Below are 24,663 nucleotides of genomic sequence, written 5' to 3' on the forward strand. Positions count from 1 at the left end.
GACCTGTGGCTGGAGAAACTGAGGCCTTCCTTCCCTTCAGGAACCCTGACACTCTCCCAGGCCAGGTCTTTGGGGGCGCCAGATACTCTTGTCCCTCGGTTTGCTTGTGGCTTGGTCCTTGGTGTGTGATATGTCTCTGTGTGTAGCTGCCACATCCTCCAGTCTCTCTCATACACTGTTTCCCAAGCACACACTCACAAACACATCTTGTCTCAGACTCAAACTCACACATGCCACACACACACCATACATCACACACTCCATGCACACACATGCATCTACACATACCCCACATGCACATCACACACATACTCCATGAACACCACACACACACACACACACACACACCCCAACCTCCTTCATGCACTTTCCTGACCCTTGGAGACCTGGCTCCTAGATGTGTCTCTGCTCAAAGGTCCCCTCCCTGCCTGGGGGCAGCTCTGGACTCTGGTCTACTTTCCGCCAGGGCACACCTAGCCCACCCCTAGGTCCACCTTCCTCCAGTCTACCCGCAGCCTCCTCTAGGCCATCATCAGTCCGCGCTTCATCCTCACCTCAGCTCCCTCCCCGGTCTACCCCCACACTCTGCCCCCCAGCCTGGACGGAAGTTCCCCAAGTCCTTCCAGCCTGCAGCCCAGCCTACCATCAGCCAGCCCCCACTCTCACTCCAGCTCACCTCCCAGCCTGCCCCTGCAGTCTGCTCCCAAAACGCTCCTTTGCAGCTCAGCACCCCAGTCCCGCCCTCAGAGCCGGCACCCCACCTTACCCCAGCTAGTCCCCAGCTCGAAACCCAGCCCTCACCCTACTCTCACCCCCGCTGAGATTCCAGCCCAGACTCCAGCCGCCCTCGTCCCTCCCACCAGGCGCGTGCAAGGCCTGCACCCCACATCTGGAGGTAACGGGCACGGCTGGAGGCGTGGTCTGGGGGGCGCGGCCTGGGGGCGGACTCCCTGAGGCCCCGCCCCACCCCAACCCCATCCGGGCGTCCCCGGTTGCACCCCCAGCCGGACCAAGCGTGACCCAGCCGCGGCCGGCCAGCCATGGAGACTGGAGCGCAGCGGCGCCCGCAACTTCTCCCGCTGCTGCTGCTGCTCTGCGGTAAGGGGGCGTCGGCCCGCACCGGAGGCGCCCCCACTCCCCGGAGTTCATCAGACCCGCGTGGACCCGCGCCTTCCTGCACCTGCGCCGCAGTCCTTCCTTTCCCCCTGAGCTCGGGAGGGGCGCACAGCGACCCTGGCGGGCTCCCCAGGCTCTGCGGGAGGGTTCACCCGGGAGAAGCTGAAGGCAAAGAACTCTGGCGGGCAAGGGAGGCACAGGGTCCCCTCCGGGCTCTTCTGCCGGCGGGGTCTGGCAGCCCCGCTCCTCCTAGTTGTGATGTCTCCCCACGCCCCAGTTCTGGGGTCGCCTCAGGGTGGGCGAGAGAGGAGGCGGACCAGGTCTGCCTCCTTCCCCCTTACCCCTAGGATGGGTTGTCGGTGAGGTAGTGAGCTCCCTGTCCTGGCATTGAGTGCCTGCCCACCACTCACACGGGCGTGGGCGGGTGGACTCCGGACTGGGTAGCTGGTCCTCCCAGGGCCCTTCAGTGTGTGGACGCCTGTGTGTGTCTTGGAACTGGCTGACAGGGGAAGCGGGGCGACTCTCTGAGCCATCCTCTCCTAATGTCTTCCTCCGCAATAAATCAGGACTCTGGGGAGAACCGTTGCTCACAAAATGGAAATAGATTAAACTAAAAGCTTATTTTGAAGTACCTTACTAAAGAAATTATCCAAGCGAAAGTGAGAGAGAGAGAGAGAGAGAGAGAGAGAGAGAGAGAGAGAGAGAGAATGTGTGTAAGGGCTGTTGGGGAAGAGTGCTTGCTGAGGGCTGGAGTCCACTAAGCCGCGACTGAGCCTGGCCAGTTCTGGGGGGACACTGGTGATGGAGGGCCCTGGTCTGGTGGTTCCCAGTTTCCCTGACTGTAAGATGCAGCGTTGGGCCTGTTTTGATGATTTGGGATTTGGTAAGGGAGGTGGGAAAAGGGTGGATCAAACTCAGTGTTCATTTTCCTTCCATTGAAGAGGTCTTGGTGTGCAGAACATGTGTGGCTTCATTTGGTGTTCCAGGGCTGGAGCCTAGGACGTGGTTCATTTTGTGTTGAAGTGCAAAGGTGCGTGGCAGCTTCTGAAATCAGGAGCATGCTGATTTGGGATTTCAGCAAACTTCCAGTGAGCGCCCCTCAGGTGGAGATCTTGGTCACTATAATGGAAGGAAGGTCCTCTGAATTCATTCTGGGAGAAGCTGAGGCTTTCCTGACCATCTCCAGTATGGAATTGAGAAGGACCACAGGCTTCCGCCTGCACAGAATCCCTCCTCTTAATAATCCTGTCTCTCGTGGACCCAGTTCCTGAGGGTCACTTCTTTGTCTTGTTGTGTTGGTCCTGACTGTCCCCCTCCAATGGGACATGGGTTCATGCTCCCTGGCCAGAATGGGGACCAGGCCCAGCTTCTCAGCAGACCCTCCCAGTGTTTACCTGGCCAGAGTGAGATTCAGAAAGAGGTAAAACTTGCTCATGGTCCCAGGCTGATGTGTCAGAGGTGGGACTGGAGCCCACATCTGCCCTGGATGCTGCTGTATCTGGAAGGAAGGAGCTGGGTGGGTTCCTCTTGAGTGAGGACTGGCTCAGGGGGACCAGCAGGGAGGGTGCTGGCCTCTGGGGCTTCTTTGAGAATTCCAAACCTTTTTCCAGAAAGCATTTGATGCTGTGCAGGGCTGTGGGGATGCAAAGTCCAGCAGTTGTCTACTCAGCAGGATGCTTTGCTGTTTTCTATTTTGATTCAGTTCCTGCGACTTTTACTAATGCAGCCAGTAGTCCAGCCCTTGACTGGACTCTTCTGGTCTGGGTGAAAATCCCGATCATGATCCCAAGATTACAAAGCACTCACTGGCCTCAGTTTCCCAGCTGCAATGTAGATGTAATAGTAGCAACCTGCAAAGGGCTGCTGAGACCGTCAGTTTGATTCCATTCAGTTTAGTCTTTATCGTCTTGTGTTGGGCATGGGATTGTGGGGTGGAAGGATTCATGCTTAAACAAGGGGAGGTGTAGGAAGGCACCCACCAGTGACTGCACTGGGCCTCATGAGGCTCACTCACAGCACCCAAAGATGGAGCACCATAGTGTGTGTGCCTGTGTGTGCAAGCATGTGAACATGGTACCACCATTTTTATCACTAAATGATGTCCTGCTACCATGTTACCTGTGGTCACATTGATTCTGCTGAATCAAGTGGGCCCAAGGGCCGTGGTTGGATAGCAGTAACTCTGGTGAATTAAAGACTTGGAGGTGGCAGGCCGGGGGCAGTGGCTCACGCCTGTAATCCCAGCACTTTGGGAGGCCGAGCAGATCACGAGGTCAGGAGTTTGAGACCATCCTGGCCAACATGGTGAAACCCTGTCTCTACTAAAAATACAAAAAATTAGCTGGGTGTGGTGGTGCATGCCTGTAGTCTCAGCTACTCGGGAGGCTGAGACAGGGGAATCGCTTGAACCTGGGAGGCGGAGATTGCAGTGAGCCGAGATCGTGCCATTGCACTCCAGCCTGGTGACAAACTGAGATTCTGTCAAAAAAAAAAAAAAAAAAAAAAAAAAGAAGACTTGATGGTGGTGATTGGCCAAGAAGAGGCCCATAGATTTTTGGCACTGGAGGTTCCTTGGAGGTTATCTGACCTCCATGCTCTTACCTACTCTTCATAAGGAAACAGAAGTCTGGAGGGTTGAGAGGAAGTTGCCCAACCACAGAGAACAGGGGCAGAACCACCCAGAATCCACAGCCTCCCAAGGTCGACTGACCATGGCCCATGGCAGCCACTTGCCAGTCTGATCGATGCTCTTTCTGTTAAGGATGGGGAGAGCGCCTGCGTTTCATTTCCAAATGACTAGCCACAAAAGCCCTTTCTCGCGGAAGTGCATCTGTTTGGCTGTTTATCATCTCTCGGCGTCTGGAAGTCCCTGAGACAAAAGAAACACAGGCCGGCATGTTCTTTGTTTCCCAATGAAACCAACCAAAATGGATTTCTATTTTGATTCAGTTCCTGCGACCTTTACTAATGCAGCCAGTAGCTTGATTGGCAATGACCCTCTTTTGTGGTGTTGCCAGGAATCTGTCTTTACACCATTGTTCTAACATTGGGTGGGTTGTCAGGTTTTGCTGGGAGCCCCTCAAGCCTCATGTGCACTAGAAATGAGCTTCCTGGGAGGACACTTGGTCTCTCAGGGTGCCTGCCTTGTGCAGGCCCAGGGCAGGCGCTGTCACAGGCATCCTCATAGCACCTCCATGGGCAGAGAAGTTATCTCAGAACACCTGCCTGAGGATGGCCTGTGGTCCTCAAAGGCACATTTACAATCTGCCCAGGCCAGGTCCTTGCCATGGGGCATGTGGAGGTTCTGGGGTATGCAGAGATTTGGGGCATGCAGAGATTCAGGGAGGGGCATGTTGTCAGGGACCCCTCCTTCTCTTTAGGTAGCTATGCCACCTGGGTGGGTGTTTGTAGAGTCCTAGGGGAGGGGCTGGGCAATGCCCTGGCACTGGGGGTGGTGTGGAATTGATGCTATCTTTGCCTGGCTCAGCGGGGGAGATCAGGGGCTCAGGGAGAATAATAGTGGCCGGAGGGTAATGGATACTTACCAGGACCTTGTCCCAGAGCTGTGTTTCAGAGCATCATGGTTAATGTGAAAATGCGGCAGACACAGCCCTGTGTAGGGAGGTGGGCTGTAGGAACAGCCATGACTTGGGCTGGCTGTGGCAAATACCTGCTAGGAATGGGCTTGGGAGGAGAAGGCAGTGGTTCAGATTCATTCTAACTTCCAGGATGAGGAGGAAGGAAGGAGGGGAGAGGAAACAGGGGATGGAGAGGAGGGTAAAGAGGGACGGGGGAAGGAGGAAGAAAGAAAGAAGGGGAAGGAGAGGGAGGCGGAGGAGGAAGAAGAACTGGGCTGGGTCTTGGTCTGATAGGTGACAGTCAGAGCACGCTGAGGGGTACCAGGCCAAGGGGTCCAGGTCTAGGGGTTCAGATTCAGACCTAGGGGTCCAGGTGGGCCAGGCTGCAGGTGTGGGCGCTGGCCAGGAGGGACAGGGTGGGGCTAGCCTGGCTCGTGCCCACTGGGATGGTGGGCCGAGCTCAGGAGACCCACCCAAGGGTTCTGAGAGAATCTGTTAGGGAATGACGCCAGGCCCAGGGATGAGGACAGGAGCTGGATGTGGAGAGCAGCTAGGCAAACCTTTAGAGTCCAAGGCAGGGGCAGCTTTAGGGTGGAGGTGCACAGGCCTTAGTTCTCGTCTGGCTCCACGTGGTCCCTGGGGCTTGCATCCCTTGGTCACTTATGCCAGGGCTGTCTTTTCACCTGCAGGCAGGTGCCGCTGAGCAGGGTGGCAGAAGGAGGCCTTGGGAAAGTTGCTTTCTTTTGGGCCTCCATCGCCCCATCTCTAAACCGAGGGAGGGGATGAAGAGGGCATGATGTTTTTCAGGCCCTTCCCAGAATCGATGCCGACCTGTCCTCCAGAATCTGATGCAGAGCCCAGGCTTGGCATGGGGCTTGGAAATGCCCACTGGGAGAGAAGGAAAGGAAGGTGGGGGTTGGGGGCCAGGGCTAAGTGTGGCCACTCTAGCCAGGAGCCCTCAGGGCAAGGAGGTAAGCCTTGGATGAAGCCCTGCTTGGCAGACCAAGGGTGGGAATTGGAGTGAGGGCGTCAGTCTGAGGCAATGGTGACGTGCCACCTGGAGACAGCTCTGTGGGCAGATGCCCCGGCTTTGAACCTTGACTCCCCTGCCGTGTCTCGTTGAGCAGGCAGCTGACCCACCCTGCCACAGAGTTTCAGTCTTGAAGTACCTGCCCTGTCTGGCTGTTGTAGGGCTTGGTGGGTTGGGCCACACTTAGAACAGGGCATTCAGGGAGCACTGGTCAATACTGAGGGAGGTGGAGAGCCAGGCTGAAGGGAAAGAGAAATGTGGCAAGGGTCTGCCAGGTAGGTGCCACTGGTTCCATTTCTGAATGGGGACACTGAGGCTCAGGGGGGCAAGTGAGTGAGTGTCAGGGTCAGGGGCAGAGCCAAGGTGAGCACCTAGAGCCTCCTGGCTCCTGCTTGCTGCTCTTCCATCCCCCATGCCCTTACTCCTTGGAGTGTGGTCCCCGGACCTGCAGAAGGGGCTTGCAGAGAGGGGTGCTTTGGCCTCCAAGCCTGCTGGACTGGAATCTACGTTGTTTGAGGTCTTCAGGTGGTGGTCTGCACATCTGAGTGGAGACACATTGCTTTCCATCTCTCAATCCCGGACTTGACCCTACGTCAGAATCCCTTGGGGGTTTTAACAAACATGAATTCTCGGTTTCACACTCCAGAGGCTCCCATGCAATAGGCCTGGGCTGTGGCCTGGGTGAGCCTATTGTACAGTTGACTCTGCTGGGTCTGTCCTATCTCTGGTGGCTGTCCTGAAAGATGACAGTGCTCAGAGGAACTAGGGATAGAGCCCCCAAGCCTCAGGGCTTTCTGGGTGGGTTCATGAATGGTGGTCCCCACCAGCCTCATAGAAGAATGGTTTCACTTTTGAGTCTCTTATTACTCATTGGTTCCTTCAAAGCACTTCAGAGTCTAGAGCTGTGCTACAAGAGAACCTGGGGTCAACAGCTTGGGACCCACCGAAGTGAGAGCTGCTGGTGTCCAGGAAGGAGGCTGTGCTGATGGGGGACAGTCTGATTGTGGAGGAGGAGGGGCAGGTGCTGCCAGCAGCCAGAGGGTCCTGGAGCAGCAGCTCATGGCTGGGACAAGCTGGAGGCTGGGGTCAGCAGTGGTGGGAAGAGGAAGTTGGGGCCCGATGGAGACTAACCTTGACAGAGATTTTGTAGGTGCACAATTATTAACCAATGAAAACACACAGAATCAGAATCACTCTTTTTTACAAATGGGGAGACAAAGGTCCAGAAAGGTGAAGGGCCCGGTTTGGAGTTACACAGCAAATCAGAAACTAGATGGGATGAGGTCTCTGCCTTCTGGCAGATGTACCTGTGGGGCATCTGGAGGGTGGCATGGTCAAGCTTCAGAAGGACATAGGCCTCCCTTCCTGCAGAGATGGTACAGGCTTCTCTTGAAGGGACACTGGCTTCACTCCTGGCTGGTGCTTGCCCAGGATTCCATGATGTGAAGCCTGAGGGCCTGTTTGGGTTAAGTGGGAGAGTACTGTGACTGAAAACCCACTTCTGCCTTTCTATTAGACTTTAAATAAACTCTGAAGACCTGTACATTCTGCTCCAACCTCGCTCTAGGTCTACCTTTCCAAAGTCACTTCTTTCCTTTACACCCACAAAGGTGTGTACCCCACCCCTCCACACACAGTATACCCAGCTACACTGTGCTCCTGCCTGTGCCCTGGACACCTCTGTTCCTCTGCTGTTCATGTTTTCTAATAGCTTCCTGATTTTTATCTACTTGTTCTGTAAATTATTGAGAGAGGAGTATTCTCCAACTATCTCCTGGGTGCGGTGGCTCATGCCTGTAATTCCAGCACTTTGGGAGGCCAAGGCAAGAGACCGCTGGAGCCTAGCCTGGGTGATATGAGATCTTGTCTGTACAAATTACAACAACAAAAAAATTAGCTGAGTGTGGTGGCACATGCCTGTGGTCCCAGCTACTCAGGAGGTGGTGACAGAGTGAGACCTTGTCTCAAAAGAAAAAAAAAGAATTCTCCAATTGTAATTGTGAAATTGTGGATTTGTCATTTTCTTCTTGTAGTTCTGTTTTTGCTTTGTGTGTTTTGATGCTGTTATTAGGTGCATAAATGTTTAGGATTGCTATGTCATCTTGATGAATCGAACCCTTTATTGTATTGAAAAGACCCTCTTTAGTGATATTTTTTGCTTCCAAACATACTTTGTCTGATATTAATATAGCCATTCCATCTTTCTTTTGATTAGTGGTAGCAAGATGTATCTTTTCCCACTCTTTTATTTTGAACGTATTTGAGTCTTTTCATTTAAAGTTGGATTCTTGTTGGCAGCCTACCGTTGGGCCTTACTGTTTGTTCTTATTTGACAATCTTTGCTTCTTAGTTGAAGTGCTTAGACCATTTACTTTCAGTCTGATTATTGATATGGTTAGATTTAAATTTACCATTGTACCATCAATTCTTTTCCTTCCTTTTCTCCTTTTCTGCCTTCTTTTGGACTTAGTGTTTATTATTATTACTCCATTTCTTCTTCCTCTTGCCCTTCTCCTCCCCCTCCATCCTTGCTAATTGGATGTAATTTGTTGTTGTTGTTGTTACTCCAGTGGTTGGTTCAGGGTTTATGGTATACATCTTTAACTTATCAGTCTATCTTCAGGTGACATTACACTGATAGCCTAAGAACCTGCCATTTCTCCCCGCCTGAACTTTGTGCCATTGCTGTCATACGTTTTACTTAAACCAAAGTTATAAATCTCATGATACATGATTATTATCTTTTACAGAATTTAAACATTGAGAAAAATTCTATATATTTACTTACATAGTGAAAATTTCTGATGTCCTCCATTCCTTTGCATAGGTCCATATTGGCTTCCGATAGGCTTCCCTTGTCCCTGAATGACATCCTAAACATTACTTGTAGTTTGGGTGTGTGGGTGATATTTCCTTTCACCTTTTGTATGTTTGAAAAAGTTTTTATTATGCCTTAAAAAGCCAGCATTATTGAGATATAATTCACATGCCCCACAATTCACCCATTTAAAGTATACATCAATATTTTTTAGTACACTCCTAGAATTTTGCAACTATCACTATAATCAATTATAGAACGTTGTTGTCACCACAGAAATAAACCCCCTACCCATTACCAGTCACTCCCTATTTCCTCCAACCCCCTTAGCCTTAAGGAATCACTAATATGTTTTCTGTCTCTAGATTTGCTTATTCTGCACATTTAGTGTAAATGGCATCATATAATATGTGAGATTTTGTGACTGGCTTCTCTCACAGCAGAATGTTTTTAAGGTTCATTCACATTGTGGTATGTATTAGCACTTCACTCTTATGTACAAATAATATTGTATCCCATGGATATGGCACATTCTAGCCATTCATCAGCTGATGGACATTGTTTCATCGTTTGGCTATTATGAATAATGCCGTTATGAACCTTCATGTAAAAATTTTTGTGCGAACATGTGCAGTATAAATTTAGGAGAGGAACTGTGTAGTCATATGGTAACTCTATGTTTAACATTTTGAGAAACTGCTAGACTAGTTTCCAACGTGGCTGCTTCATTTCACATTCCAATCAGCAGTAGTATATAAAGGTTCCAATTTCTGCATGTCCTCACTGACACTTTTTTTTTTTTTGATACAGGGTCTCATTCTGTTGCCCAGTCTGGAGTGCAGTGGTGCAATCATAGCTCATTGCAACCCCAGACTCCTCAAGCCATCCTCCCACTTCAACCTCCCAAGTGGCTGGGGTTACAAGTGTGTGCTATCACGTCTGACTGCCTTTTTGATGATGGCCGTTCTGGTGGGTGTGAGTGGTATCTGACTGTGGTTTGATTTGCATTTCCCTGATGGTTAATGATATTGATTGTCTTTTCGTGTGCTTATTGATCATTTGTATATATTTTTGTAGAAATGACTATTCATATCCTTTGCCCATTTTATTTTTATTTTATTTATTTATTATTTTTTTTTTTGAGACGGAGTCTCGCGCTGTGGCCCAGGCTGGAGTGCAGTGGCGCGAGCTTGGCTCAGTGAGCCGAGATCGCGCCTCCCGGGTTCACGCCATTCTCCTGCCTCAGCCTCCTGAGTAGCTGGGACTACAGGCGCCCACCACCGCGCCCGGCTAATTTTTTGTATTTTTAGTAGAGACGGGGTTTCACTGTGGTCTCGATCTCCTGACCTTGTGATCCGCCCGCCTCGGCCTCCCAAAGTGCTGGGATTACAGGCGTGAGCCACCGCGCCCGGCCCCTTTGCCCATTTTAAATTGGTTTATTTTTCCCTTTATTATGGAGTTGTAAGAATTCTTCATGCAACCTGGATACAAGTCTTTTGTCAGATATACAACTTGCGTATATTTTCTTTCATTCTGTGGGTTGTCTTTTCACTCTCTTGATGCTATCCTTTGAAGTACAGAAGTTTTAAAATTTGATATGTCTAATTTATCTATTTTCCTTTTGTTTCTTGGGCTTTTGGTGTTATGTATAAGAAGACTTTTTCTCACACAAGGGCACAAAGATTTTCTCCTGTGTTTTTCTAAAAGTTTTATTTATTCATTTATATTTTTATTTATTTATTTTTTGAGACAGAGGCTTGCTTTGTTGCCCAGACTGGAGTGCAGTGGCACAATCTCAGCTCACTGCAACCTCCGCCTCCCAGGTTCAAGTGATTCTTGTGCCTCAGCCTCCCGAATAGCTGGGTGGTCTAAGAGTTTTATAATTTAGCTCTACATGTAGGTCTGTGATCCATTTTGAGTTAATTTTCGTGTATGAGGTGAGAAGGGTCCGACTTTATTCTTTTGCAAGTGTATATCCAGTTGTCCCAGTACAATTTGTTGAAAAGAGTATTCTTTCCCTGGTGAATTGTCTTAGTGCCTTTGTAGAAAATCAATTTATCATAAGTGTGAGGGTGTATTCCTGGATTCTGAATTCTATTCCATTGGTCTATTTATCTAACCTTATGCCAGTACCATGCTATCTTGATTACTGTTGCCATGTTATAAGTTGTAAGATTGGTATAGAAAGACATCCTATGTTAACACATTGGAACACTTAATTGTTAAGATGTCAGTACTACCTAAAGTGATATACAAACTCAGTGCAATCCCTATCAAAATCGCAGCTGGCCCATTGCAGTAATTGATGAGCTGATCCTAAAGTTTCTATGGAAAAGCAAGGGACACAAAATAGCCAAAATAATCATGAAAAAGAGCAAAGTTGGCCAGGCGCGGTGGCTCAAACCTGTAATCCCAGCACTTTGGGAGGCTGAGGTGGGTGGATCACCTGAGGTCAGGAGTTTGAGACCAGCCTGACCAACTTGGAGAAACCCCGTCTCTACTAAAAATACAAAATTAGCCGGGCGTGGTGGCGCATGCCTGTAATCCCAGCTACTTGGGAGGCTGAGACAGAATTGCTTGAACCCGGGAGGTGGAAGTTGCAGCGAGCTGAGATCACGCCATTGCACTCCAGCCTAGGCAACAAGAGTGAACTCCGTCTCAAAAAAAAAAACAAAGAACAAAGTTGTACAACTGACAACTTACAACAAGTTAATGATGGCAGTTTTCTGAGGGCTGCAATGATGGTGCCCCCCTCTAGAGAGGGTTTGGGCTTATTTGCTTCTGCGGGGGCCTGTCCATGGTGATCAGTTTAAACTTGGGGTTTCCCTGGGTCCATCCGGGTCATGTGAATTTGGGCTATGAATCCACAAGAAGGTCAGCCTGTGCTTATGACCTCTCAGAGAAGGGTCCCCCTCCCTGCTCAGTGCCAGGTCCCATCCCTCCTAGTTGGCCGAGGGTGAAGAGTTATTTCTGGTTCACCTGCCTCTGAATGTCAGTTTATGGGGCCTTTCATTGGACTTCTCATCTTGGCCTTTATCCACCCCCAGTTTTCCAGGCTGGGAAGATGCCTCCAGGGCAACAAATCCATGGCCCCCTGGGTTCTGCTCCATCTAGTCTTTAGCTTGATAATTTCTTGCCATCTTGTCAGCTCCTTGATGATTTTATGAATGTATTGTTTATACTTTATCCAGGCTTTCAGTTGTTTTCAGTAGAAAGTTTGTCCAGACATCTGCCACATGACTGGACATGGACGTGTGTCTGCTTATCTTCTCTACAAGGATATAGTGAGGTTTGTATAAGGCTTTTACAAAAACCACCGCAAGTGGTGTCCATCAGAAGCTGTGGGTGGTGCCCGGGTGTCAGGACCCTGGGCTATTGTCCAGGCTGTCGCTAACAAACTGTGGGATTTTGGGTGAAGGTGTGGCCTCTCTAACATCACTTTTGTGGAAGGAAGGACACATGCCCTGAGGTGGCTGGGGGACCAAGTGGGCTTGTCCCCGTGAGGTCCCAGCTGTGTCTGTGGACGGCTGAGCAGGAGGTGGTGGGCAGTGGTTTTTACCCCCAAGTTTCCTAGTGCCCAGTGAGCCCTGATGGGCTTTGGGAAGCGGAGGAAACCCCAGCATGGAGCTGACTGCCCACTGGGGGAAAGCTAGCCTCTGTAGGCTTCTGCCACTTCTGATAGTGTGGGGAGGACCGCAAGGAGCAGGGCTGATCGTCCAGGGCACCTGCTTTCCCTTGGGGACTGTCAGCTTCTTTGCCCACAGCTCACACTGTTTCAACGGCTACCATCCTGGGGTCCTCGCATTCATGGCACAAATGCTGCTGTGGACCTCCTGACACCAGGCCTGAGCTGGGAGGAGGGGAGAGGCACATAGCAGAGCCTCGACAGCAGGGGTGCAGTGGGGCCCAGCCGCCAAGGAGAGGGGTGAGGTGGGGGTGTTGGTGGGGGTGTGGATTTCCTCCTAGGGAGATGGGAGTGGGCACTCCCAGCTGAGGAAGTGGACAAGGCCCAGTGAGAGCGGACAGGATGGGGAGCACCTTGCTTTGGCTGGAGGAGTGAGCCAGGAGGGTCTTGGGTGCTGTGGGTGAAGACAGCAGGCCGGCATGCACAGATGACTACCCCAGAGCTGTGTGACCCTGGGAGACCTTTCTGGGCATCAGCCTCCCCATCTGTGTAGTGGCTGTTATAGTGCCCTTGGGGGCTCCTGTGATGCCTGGGACAGGTGATGGGGCTTAGGGGCCAGGGAAAGTACAGGCTGGGTCCTCAGGGACCTCCTGACTCCCCTGGCCTCAGCAAGTCCTCACGTATGCAACTGGCCACTGTCCCCACACTGGCTGCTGTTCTTGGCCTGTCTCTGGGCCATTGACTGGTATTTGCTGAAGCTGTGTTGCTTTGGGCACCTGGACCCATCCTGCTCCATGCTCCTCCTGCTACCTGGGCAGCTCAAGTCCTCTTAGATGATCCTGATGGGGCCTGTGCATTTTTTAGCCCCCGATAGCTACTGCACCATCCCCTTCAGTGGCCCTAATGCAGCCCTGGTCATGCCCCCTTCCTGCCACTGACATCGGAGCTCAGGTCTCCTTCTGACTGTGGCTGCCTGTACACGCAGCCCCTGTGTGGCCTGTGCATCTTGGTAAGACTTCATGACACTCTGTCCTGGATTCTGCCCCATCTATTATATGCTGTATCTTCAATCACTCCCCTCGTTGGACTGAGATCCCTATGTCTTCCTCTTGCCCCCTGGACCCCACATGGCAGGTCCTCTGAAGACAGGAACCAGATCCTCTCCCTTTCCCCTTGTCCAAGGATCCAACACAGTTCGCAACACATGATAGCGGTGGTCCAGCATGTTTTGCTAATCTTTGGATAAAATTCACTGGGTTGACAGTGGGTACTGAGCCACCATCTCCATGTGCAGACCCTGTGGGACCATGTGGGGGACCTGTGCTACATGCAGGGATGGGACGGATACAGAATGAGCACATGAGCACATGGCCCTTCTGTGAAGAGATGTGAGCACCCCAGAGGCTCACTCAGGGGCCAGGGCCCTAAGTGGGGTATGTGGCCTTTCAGAGAAGCCAGGCCTGCAGCTGTGCTGATGAGACAAGTGAACGTGGGGGTCAGGGACATTCCAGGTGCTGAAAACCATGCAGAGTGGCCAGAAGGCCCTGAAAGACCTGTTCTGGGAGAGCCAGTCACTGACCCTGTGTCCAGGGGCCGTGGTGGGGACTTCACCCAGCCTGTGTCCTTGCCATCTGCTTACACATGGCAGCGGGCCGACCACTGAGCCATAGTCTGTGTGCTTCCCATCCCTGGGGTTCCCTGGGGCCTCAAGATGCCCTGGGTCCTGGGGAAGCTTGCATGGACAGAAGGGGAGATGTGAGTGCCTACACAGGCTTGTGGGACCTGCGAGTCCCCTATCCAACTTTACCAGCTGTGACCCCCAGGGGCCCTTCTCAGTGCTGTCAGCCTGTATTCTGAGGTATAGGTTTGGGCAGTCACAAAGGGAAGAAGGTGCCTTGAGTCTGGGAACCCATGACCCTGAACAGCTGGCAAGCCCTTTTGTGTTCTCTGTGGGCTTCCAGTTAACACCTGTCCTCCGTATGTGCTCCAGGTGTCCTGCTGCAGGTGGGGGTGGGCTGAGCATGCCAGTTCCCTTAACCCTGGGATCTGGACCTCCAGCCTTCCTTTGGCCTCAGACAAGCCACTCCCTTTTGCTGGCGTCAGGCCCTTGTTCAGCCAAGGGGCTCCCAGGGTCTTCCCTAATGTTAGGATTAAGCAGGCTATGCCTCTTGAGGAGTGTCTGGGGTGCTGTGGTCTGGTGGAGCAGGTCACTGCACCAGAAGGTGGTCCTGTCTAAACGTGCCATTTCCATATTAAAGTGACTTATTCAGCACTTGCTCAGTGCCCACGGTGAGCCACACGCATGGAAGAAGATCAGACTCTGAAATGCTCACTGCTTTCCCTATCATTGAGCCAAGACTTATTGAGGGAATGAATGAATGATACATTCCTGGATGGTGGCACTAAGCATTTCAGACCTAAGTTAGCCAGCTCAACCTCCTTGTGAGGTGGGGCCTGTATCCCTCATCTTGCGGATGGGGAAACTGAGGTTGAGCTGGTAACCAGTGCAGTGTGGGTGTGAGCCAGGTCTGTCCCCTGTCAATCTGGAACCATTTTCTTGTCTGCTTCTTCATGGTGTTTCCTCTAGCCCAGCACCGGCCACCGGAACACAGATGACACAGACACAGACACACATGCACATGTAAACATACACATACACACTAAGACATAGATGGCAGGGCTGTGTACCTACACACACATGCACACACACCAAGACACAGACAGCACGGCTGTGCATGCGCACGTGCACACACACACACACACACATACACACACCCCAGACACATATGCCTGGGCTCTCTCTTGAGTATATGATGAGCGCCAAAGCAGAGGTCAGGTGGGGGAAGTTTAGGAGCAGGGAGGTCCTGTCATCTGGAAATGGGATGACCGTGGAGACAGCCCCTGAAGGGCAGGGGGCGCTACTCAGTGGGAGGGAGGATGTCCCCCATGGGGAAATGTGTGGAGCAAAGGCATGAGGTGGAAGGGGAGGGGATGTTTTGGTGGGCAGAGGTTGGGAAGGGCAGTGGGGAAATCCTGGGACAAGCAGCTCGTGTCAGACCCTGAGAAAGTCCAAAGGACTCATTCCCATTGCTGGCAATATGAGTCCCTTCAGTGGCCTCAGCCCCTGGTTTTTCCCAGAATCGGAGGGGGGCTTTGACCGGGAGGGGATGGTCCCTACTGGCCTGGAGCCCTCCTCTGCTGCCCCTGCAGGCACTGGGATGGTCCCCAGGTCTTAGAGTCCTCAGGATGTTCCCAGGCTCCTGGGACTCCTAAGCTGGAACGGGAGCCTCTTTGCCAGCCCTGATCTGCCCGAGACCCTCTCACCACCTCCCAAGGAGTTTGGCCCAGGGTCTCACTGCCTGATGCCTCCCTGTGTCACTGCCTGTGAGGCGGTAAAGTGAAAAGGTGGACTTGTCCTGTCTTGAGGAGAGGTCCCTGTGTGGAGCCTCCTTTCTGCACTGACAGGTAGGTCAGGGTGGAGGGTGGAGGACCCCACTGGAAATGTCTCAGGCTTGCAAATGGAGCCTTGCTAGTGAGTCCTCAAGTTATGGCCCCTCGGGCCTCCCCTGTCCTGGCACCCCCAGTGTGAACTGCAGTGGAATTCTCACGACTGTCCCCTCTCCAGGTGGGTGTCCCAGAGTGGGCGGCTGCAACGAGACAGGCCTGTTGGAGAGGCTGCCCCTGTGTGGGAAGGCTTTCGCAGACATGATGGGCAAGGTGGACGTCTGGAAGTGGTGCAACCTGTCCGAGTTCATCGTGTGAGTGCCACTGCTGGGCGTGGGATTTGTTCTGACCACAGCGCTGCCCACTGCCCAATCACTGCCTGACTGCAGCCCGACCGCACTCTACCCAAGGCCTCACCCATGCCCCACCCACAACCCACTGTAGGCTGCCCACAGCCCTTTCATGTGCTGCCCCACACTTTGCCCAGGACCCCAACCATGCCCCTATTCACACTCTGCCCTTGGTTCTTGGCTCTGGCCACCCCACCCACATCCCGCTGGCACATCACTCATGGCCCCACCCGTGCCCCACCCCTGCCCGCGGCATTTGTGCTCCCCACACCCACAGCACATTGCCAGCTTCCTATCCCCCATTCCGCATCCTCACTCTGATGTTATAGCAATTCTACACTGTGTCTCTGCTTCTCCCTTTCCTCTGTTATTTGGGAATCCTCCCCATGCCTGCTTTTCCTCCTGTTCCAGATTAGTGCCATGCCCTGGGAGTGTCCAGTTCGGGGGTTCCCTGGCCTGGGGGTGCCCTGTCTGGGGGGTGCTCTGCCTGGAGGGTGCCTTGCCCAGGGAGTGTCCAGTTTGGAGTGGCCTGGCCTGGGGCCGGTGCTACCCTACCCCAGGGGGGGCCCTGGCCTGGGGGATGCCTTGCCTGGAGGGTGTTCCACCTCTTCTTGCAGCTGGAGCTGGGTGGACCTTGTTATGTGTGTCTTTCTTACAGCACCAGTCATGGCTGGATCTGTTCTTAGTGGTCAGAGGACTTACAGGAATTGGGTTCCAATGGTTTATACCAGGTGCAATTGTGGACAACACCCCATAGTGAAGGGAGGGCCCCTTGTTCTAGAAGCTTCCCAAGTTTTTTATCTCTTTACCTCCTTGGAAATCACTCATGACCTCACAGTCCTCTGCCCCACCCCACTCCACCTCTGGCTTTGCAGCCACTCCCTGGTGGCTGCTGCCAGACCCAAACTGTGCTGGCCTCATGCTTTTGCATGTTAGCACCCCAGCCTCTGCCCTCTGTAGAGACACTGACCATGGCCCTGCCCCAGGAAGCCTCCCCGGCCCTGGCCATTCTGGTGGCCCAGCAGATGGGGGCTCCTTGAGGCTGTCACATCTGCAGCCCCACTGCCTGGGGGAACTGCTTGCTGAACCAAGTGGAATGGAATTCTGGGTCTGCTGGGAAGGGGTGCTGGGATTCAGGAAAGGGTTTTGCAGGCTCCTCCTGGTCCTCAGTGAGCCTGGACACAGGCGTGGAATGGAACCACGGGTGGGGGTGGAGTCAGGGAGGAGGAGGTCATAGCTTCATAGCTTCTGGTCTCGCTCCTCTCTGTAACCTGCTAAAGCCTCAGTAAAGAGACTAAATAGAGATGTCCAGCCCTGGGTTGGGAGGACAGGAGTGGAGGCAACCCGATGGGCATTTAGGAGTCAGCGAGTGAGTGGGCAAGAGCCACTGACTGAGCGCCCTTGGTGAAGTCAGACCTGATGCTGGAAAAGGGGAGCTGGGAACAGCCAGGTTGACACTGCGGAGGCCTCCTGAGACCCGGCTGGCAGCACCAGCTCCCAAGAGAGTGGCAAGAGTGGCTGAGAAGCAGTGAGGTGTCCAGAGCCCTCCTCCACCCCAGCTGGACACTGGAGGTGTATTCTTGGAGCTGACGACACCAGGGTTTCTGGGCCTTCCCATGTAATTGAGAATGTGTCATGGTGTCCCAGAGAGGGAGGCTGGAGAAAGCGGCTGACATGCATTGTCTTTTGCCACTGGCTCCAGGAGGGTGGTCTAGGGTAGGATTGGAGCTGTCCTTTCTGAAGAGTGAGACCATCCAAGAGGAAGGACCTAGAAGCAGTGACCCCCCACCAACTCCTGGAAGCTCTGGGAACAAGCCCTTCTGCAGGGTCCCAGTGTCTCGTCAGCTCTCAGTCCCTACTCCACATCACAAGTGTCCAAGCAGGGTCCCTGGACATCTGATCTAAGGCTCTGACCCTGAAGGACAGAGACCAGAGAGATGGAACCAAGCAACCCCGGGGCCATGCACCAAGAAGAAAACGCGAAACGTCACAACTGGTATCTTCAGAGGGCAAACAACTATCTCTCATGTGATGAATGAGAACAAAGAAAGAGCCTTAGAAATGGAGGACGCGACAGAAGTGAAATGGAATAGAAAGATTGGAAGGGAGATGTTGAGGAAATCTCCCCAGAATAGGAGAGAGAGAGAAGACGATTAGGAGGTCAGTGGTCAGTCCAGGTGTAACACCAAGATAATAGGAATTCTAGAAAGAGAACAGAAGAATGGAGGGATAAAGGGCCCTTGCCAGGGGCTGAGGGCATGAGCTTGCAGCCTTTGAGGGCTTGCCCAGTGCTGACACGAGGGAGGAAAAAGTCCCGCATGGATCCTGGAATATCAGAGCTGTAGAAATAAAGGAAAACTTCTACACCTATCTAAAAGGAGGAAAAAAATGAGCTCCAGGTTGGAGATGAGGGGATCAGAGGCCTTCAGGCTCCCCTACAGCAGCCCTGGAAACCGAGGACTGTGGGATGCAAGGACCTGAGAATTTCAGACTGTGATTTCTCGGCTAGTGTGCTATTTCCCGCCAATTTGTCCACTAAATAGAGAGAAACGAAAATACTGTCAGACGTGTGGCATCTCCAGCATCTTATTCCCACATACCTTTCTCAAGCTCCGGCGGCTGTGCACCAAGATGTGGGGCAAACCACGACAAAGGAAGCTGTGAGATTTGGGGAGCAGAGCCAAGGCAGGAGAGGGAAGCCTCAGCGAGGGCAGTGCCCCAGCGTGGCAGCACGCACTGGGTGGAGGTGGCCTGGCCCATGTGGAGGGCACCCGATGCTTATCTGACATGGCGACTGCCTGCCCATGCCCTGTAACCCAGCTCAGTCAAGAATGAAGGACACCCCTCTCTTTCCCCTGAATGTTCCTTCTGCTTTGGTCCCCACTGAAGCAGGGTGGGCCTTGGTGAGCTTAGAGGAGAGGTGGCTTGCTCCCCTCAGTAAGACTGGTCCACATGACAGTCCCATCAGGAGTCATGGCTGGGAAGACCCTATTCCCCAAACTCGCCCATGGCCTGCCTGTGGCCTTCCCTGGGGAGGGGTCTCATCGCCCCTCGGGGCAACCAAAGCGTGCACTCTCGGGGAACCTCCCTCCAACAGCAGCATTGGGCTCCTTCTGTACCCAGTTAAGGAGCATTGCTCTGGGATTTCCAAATGCAACACTGTATTGCCTGGGAACACACACTCAGGTGGTGAAACCTAAAGCAAGGTGGGCAAACCCCCCAGAGGTGGGTCGGGGGAGAGGGAGTCTGACTGGGGAGTTTGTCTGGCTTCCAGTCTACTGGGTTCCTCTCCTTCCCATCCTAGGTTGTGGTGCATCTTTTTTAGGGAGAGTGCTCTCGGGAACCAGACTGAAGGAGGAGTAGGGAGGCCCCAGATTATCCAGGGGATGAATAAATCATAAATAGTTCCTGGTTTTCTAGAGAAGCACTGAGTGTGGACTTCTCTAGAAATTCGACAAACATGCAGATTTTGTGGATCCACAGAGATGGGTACTGTGCTCAGCTCTGCCCCAAACCTAACAGCTGGGGTGGGCTCACCCCATGACCTGCTCTGTGCCAGGCACTTGCTGGGGCACATGGACCTCAACTCATTTGGTTCTCTCAGCCACCTGATTGGATAAATGTTATTAAACCCACTTACAGACGAGGAAACTGAGGTCCAGGGAGGTTAAATGACATGGCCCATATCACAAAGATGGTGAGTGGCTGAGCTGGAGTTGGAGAGGCCCCGTCACGTTGGCTCTGCAACCTGAGCCTGGAGCCACTGTCCATGCTGTCTTCTGGGATTACCTCTGCTCCGTGGGCTTCTCCATGTGGCCTAGCTTTGGCTGGGAGTAGGGTTTGGGAACAGCAGGGCTTTCAGCCCTGCCTCACCTCCTCTTGGGACAGTTCTGGGGCTGCACATCACTCCTCTTGCTCTGTAGACTCGCTGTCCACAGAGGGTCTTCTCCAGGGTCTGTCTGGCTCGTCTCAGCCCTGGGGATGGTTGTTGGGGGTGGCATTCCTGGGTAGCAGTTCGGTGGAATGACTTCGGAGGCACAGAGGTTACCGCTTGTGATTCTCATCACGCACATAGATGCTGGGAACTTCAGAAGGTGAAGGCTGTTGCATGGTGCTGTTAGATGGCTCCCCAGCTCCTGGATCCGCTGGCAGGGGGTTGGGGTGGACAGCAGGCCACTGAATCTGAGGCCCTGTGGGAGAAGCAGGTCAGGGGAGATGAGGGTTTGTCCATGGACCTAGCTGTTGAGGTGCCTCTAAAGCCTGGGCATGTCTTAGGGGCTGCATCGTGCCTGAGGCCCAGGATAGCCAACAGCTCTGTACTTGGATTCGAGGCTGTTCCTTTTGCTCTGGCTGTTCTCTGCCGACACTACCTGGAAAGGCACAGGTGTGTGTCTGACTTACTTTCTAAGGTGCTGAGAGCCAGCCTTGGATCAGTTAGGAGTTGGTCTGAGTAACTGTACCTCGGCTCACCAGACCCTTCCTGGGGCATGGGGTTGGGAGACCAGGAGAACCCTGGGTGGAGTGGGTCAGAGTCCCCGTTTCCCATCGCTTTCTAATGCTTTGGGAAATCTATGCCCAGATAATGTTCCGTGCAGGAAGCAGCTCTTTCCTGTTGATGGGCCAGATCAGTGGCTCCCTCCTGGGACAGCACAGGAAGGAGGAGATGGGCTACTTTCCCATGGGGAAGCCAAGGCAGGACCCTTCACACTCCTGCATCTGTCCTCATGCAGCACAGGCGTGGGGAAGTGCTGGCCCTGGACAGAGGGGTTGACATCTGGGCAGGAGTTCATCTAACTTCTTCTAGAACATCCTGAATGAGTGGCTGCCACTCTAGGCCTTGCAGACCCCAGTGACAGGGAGGTCATCACCTCCACAGTCTGCCCATTGGACCAGGTGGTGGCTGGGAAGTCCTTTATGCTGAGTTGACTTCTGGGTCTCTGTGGCTGTAGCCCTTGGTCAGCATGAGGACTGTCCAGAGCCTGTGCTGGGTGGACATGGAGCATCATGGGTGGTTGCTGAGTGCCCTTCCCATCTTTGATCTCATGGACAGGGGGACCCACAGAAGGGGGCTCCACATATCCTGTTAGATGGGGCGAAGGAAGCAACTTCTGAGAGATGAAGAGGCAGGGACGGGGGCTCACAGATGTGACTCCCACTTGGCCACCACCTGGCACAAGAGGGCAGGCTGACTTGATTAGGAGGTGGCTTGCCCCTGGCCTCAGAGAGAACCTCCTCTTGGGCTCTTAGGGTATCCTGGATGATGAAGGCTTTGCAGGTCCAAGCGGCCGTGATCCAGGCACCCTTTGACCCTGGAGAAGCGTGGCTTGGTGTGTCCTCTGGGCAGACCTGGGTAGTGCTTGGAGGTCCAGGGGAGCTGGGCTGAGACCCTGGATCCTGGGAGCTCATGGCCTCAAAGGCAGCAAGTCATGGTCAAATGGGACTGGACCCAAACCACCCCACCCATCTTCCTGGCCTCAGGTCAGGTCAGGTGTGAGGGGGGATGGCGAGAGCCTGGCTTTCACTCCCTCTGCTTTTGCAGGTACTATGAGAGTTTCACCAACTGCACTGAGATGGAGGCCAACATCGTGGGCTGCTACTGGCCCAACCCCCTGGCCCAGGGCTTCATCACCGGCATCCACAGGCAGTTCTTCTCCAACTGCACCATGGACAAGGTCCACTTGGAGGACCCCCCAGATGAGGTTCTTATCCCGCTGATCATTATCCCCGTCGTTCTGACTGTCGCCATGGCTGGCCTGGTGGTGTGGCGCAGCAAGCGCACCGACACGCTGCTGTGAGGGTCTGGGTGAGATGGAGTGGGGCACACCTGGCAAGCTGGAAGAAAGTTCCCTGGGGATGGGAGAACGGATGGGTGCTGCCAATCTCCAGCTACCGTGGCCACACCCCACGTGGTCATGGGCAGACCCCTCCCTTCCTGGGCTGACCTGCTCCCTCGAGGCCAGCCTGCTCCCTGGCCGAGGCTCAGGCTATCTGCCCAAGCTCTTTGCTCATTCTAGGGCCAGTGAAGGAAAATGTGATAAGGCCAGAGCTTATGTGCTGGGCGCAGAAATCACCTGCTGTGTCCTGTGCTCCGCATGCTGGGCCGGAGCCTCTGCCCGGAGGTTTCTATGCCATTTCTTAGCACAGAATCCAGCCTAGCCTTAGCTGCAGTCTAGGTCCTGCTTAGACTAGAACTCCTGGCTTGACCCCATCTCCGGTTCCTGCCTTGGCTCCTGCCCCAGCCCCGGCCCCTGCCTACATCCAGACAGAAAGACAGGCAGGGGCTCTTGAAAGATGTTCCATGCTGTGGAAGACGTTCCGTGCTGTGAACTCCGGGTCCTCCTGGTGGGAAGACAGCTGGAAAGGCTGGGAGGAGAAGGGAGGGGCTGGGGGGTTCCCAGGAGCCACGTGTGGCCTGCAGAGTCCATTCCATCATGATGCTGTGCCCACTATGGGCTGTGTCCGTGACCAGAGGCTGGAGTGGGGGTGTGTCAGAGCCCCTCACCAGGGCTTGCTGTGCGGATGGGGCCTGGGCCTCCTTCCTACAGGGGCTCCTCTGTGGGTGAGGGGCCCTCTGGAATGGCATACCATGAGCTTGTGGCCTCTATCTGCTACCATCTGCATTTTATCTGAGTAAAGTTACCTTACTTCTGGAATTTCCTGTTTTATTTCGTGTTATTCAGAGAGATGGTGCGTCTCTTGGGTCTGATGAGTCCCCTGTACATATTGTACAGATAGGGAACAACTGAGGTTCTGGAATCCCAAAATGTCAGTGCTTGGGGGCTCAGAGGGTGTTACAATAGGAGAGGGGCCTGTCAGGAGGAGAAAGTTGCCTAGCTATTGGCAGGCCCCGGGGTACCTCCCACCCCGACCCGTCGGTTTGAGGATAATGGGGAAGATTTCTTCCTCTTCTGTTTTCTCTTTGCAACTGCTTTGGGCTTGCTAGGACCCCTGCCTGGGTTTTCTGGGGACCGAGAGGCCCTGGCCAGGTCTGGCTGGGAGCAGATGCTAGTCCTGGGGGTCCCTAGAGTGGGTGGAGAGGCTTTATCTCCAGGCCTGTGGCCAGGCTCTTGTCCAGGTTCCAGTTCTGTAGACTTGCGTCTTTTGCATGTGGGCTGTTGGATCCAGCATCTTCTTGCTGGACCCCTGTGAGTGGAGACAGATACGACCCTGGTAGTTCCTCTGCCCTTAGAGGCCCAGCTCCCCTTCGATGCCCAGGCAGGCAGGTTCTGGCACTGGGGATCTGCATGGTGGTTGCCACTGGACCGGAGGTCTGGGTGGGTGGCCCGAACCTGACCCCACTGGGAACACAGTGTGGGGGACAGAATCTGAGTCTACTTCATGTTCTTGGGGCAGCCTCGGCCAGGCATGAATGGTTGGGATCCCCACCACCCAAGCCTTGGCCAGCTATCTCTGAGATGGGACACCATCTGCCCAACGCGGTGACTGTGTGGAGCCTGTGTGACTGTGTGGAGCCTGGTGACCTCTGGCCTGCAGTGATGCCTCTGTGTTCAGTGGATCCTGGGGTCTGGGCTGCTATGGTAGAGGTGCAGCCCTGCCCCTTGGCTCGCATTAGGCACCTCCTGGTTGTGCATCCTTGAAGAAAAGCTTGAAATGTGCTGATGGAACCACCCCCTCAAAGGGGACTGGGACGCCTGCAGCTACCTCCTGGGTGCCCTGGAACCCAAGTCCTGGAAGCTGCTCTGAGTAGGGAGTGAGCCTGGAGTCACACTCTGGCCTCCTCCCAAGCTCTTGGACACTGTCTTCTGATCTGCTACCTCCTCCCTAGGGACAGGGGTCCTGGGGGTCATGGTGAGATTTCTGTGAGGGTTTGGATTCCTGGGGATGGGGTGAGGGTCCAATGAGGGGTGTCCTAGAGGCTGGGAGGTCCCAGGGCAGGGCCCTCAAACACTGTTTCCAGGCTAGGTAAAGCGTCAGGCCCTAATTCAGCCAGATGCTGCTCTTGTGGAATACACTCTGGAGACAGCTTGTGTTTTTCTGCTATGCAGACTCCAAACTTGGCAGGAGTTTCGAGCTCCCTCACCAGGGACAGGGCAAGTGGGTGCAGCTACACTGCTGTGTGGGCAGATCAAGGAGCTGGATAGGGAGCCAGGAGGCCTGTCCACATAACCCTGCAGAGGCTCACAAGGAAGGAAGGGACATCAACATTCACTCAGCCTTGATCAGGTGAAAGAGAAGTAATTATTTAGTGAGTAAGAGGGTATCTATTCGTGTTTCCTATCTGAATCTTCTTTCAATTTTTACTTCTCCATGTGTTTTCTCCAGGGCACCAAGCATCTAGGGTGCCAGGCCCACAAAGGGAAAGTGCTTGTGTGGGTGTATGTGTGTATGTGTGTGAGCGTGTGTGTGAGGGTGTATGTGTGTTGGTGTGTACATGTGAGTGTGCATTGGAGGCAGGGATAGCGTGTGTATTCTAGGAGCTTCCTTATCTAAAAATCTCTTACATTTCATCAGTTTACACAATCATTATTAACGACCCATTTTGCAGATGTGGAAATTGAGGCTCAGAAATATAAGGGGACTTGCTGATGAGTGGTCTTTTCTGTTTTCCCGGCCTGCTGCCCTTCTGACTCCAGCCCTGAGAGGTGACAACTGCCTTGAGGAGCCCCTCTGGACCCCGGACCTGCATGGGTTTCCTCTAGCCAGAGCGGGTCCCTTCCTAACTGTGGCAAGTTTCGGGCATG

The 24,663-nt window shown here is 53.5% G+C and overlaps 1 protein-coding gene across 1 annotated transcript; it reads left to right on the forward strand.

The window, feature by feature from the left end:
- The first annotated feature begins 982 nt into the window (after positions 1-982).
- On the forward strand, positions 983-22,614 carry RAMP3 (receptor activity modifying protein 3). The gene is made up of 3 exons (XM_003896013.3): positions 983-1,098; positions 15,793-15,925; positions 21,501-22,614. Exons 1-3 carry the CDS (start codon positions 1,041-1,043, stop codon positions 21,754-21,756), a joined length of 447 nt encoding a protein of 148 aa, XP_003896062.1. The 5' UTR covers positions 983-1,040; the 3' UTR covers positions 21,757-22,614.
- Positions 22,615-24,663: the final 2,049 nt, after the last annotated feature.

This window comes from Papio anubis, chromosome 4, assembly GCF_008728515.1.
Source record: "Papio anubis isolate 15944 chromosome 4, Panubis1.0, whole genome shotgun sequence".
In the NCBI taxonomy this organism is placed as follows: Eukaryota; Metazoa; Chordata; class Mammalia; order Primates; family Cercopithecidae; genus Papio; species Papio anubis.

Excerpts from the sequence above, each read along its gene's own strand:
- RAMP3 (XM_003896013.3), top strand. The coding sequence starts at position 1,041 with ATGGAGACTGGAGCGCAGCGGCGCCCGCAACTTCTCCCGCTGCTGCTG. Across the intron at positions 1,099-15,792 it reads GCTGCTGCTGCTGCTCTGCG|GTGGGTGTCCCAGAGTGGGC; the intron begins GTAAGGGGGCGT and ends TCCCCTCTCCAG. Across the intron at positions 15,926-21,500 it reads AACCTGTCCGAGTTCATCGT|GTACTATGAGAGTTTCACCA; the intron begins GTGAGTGCCACT and ends CTGCTTTTGCAG.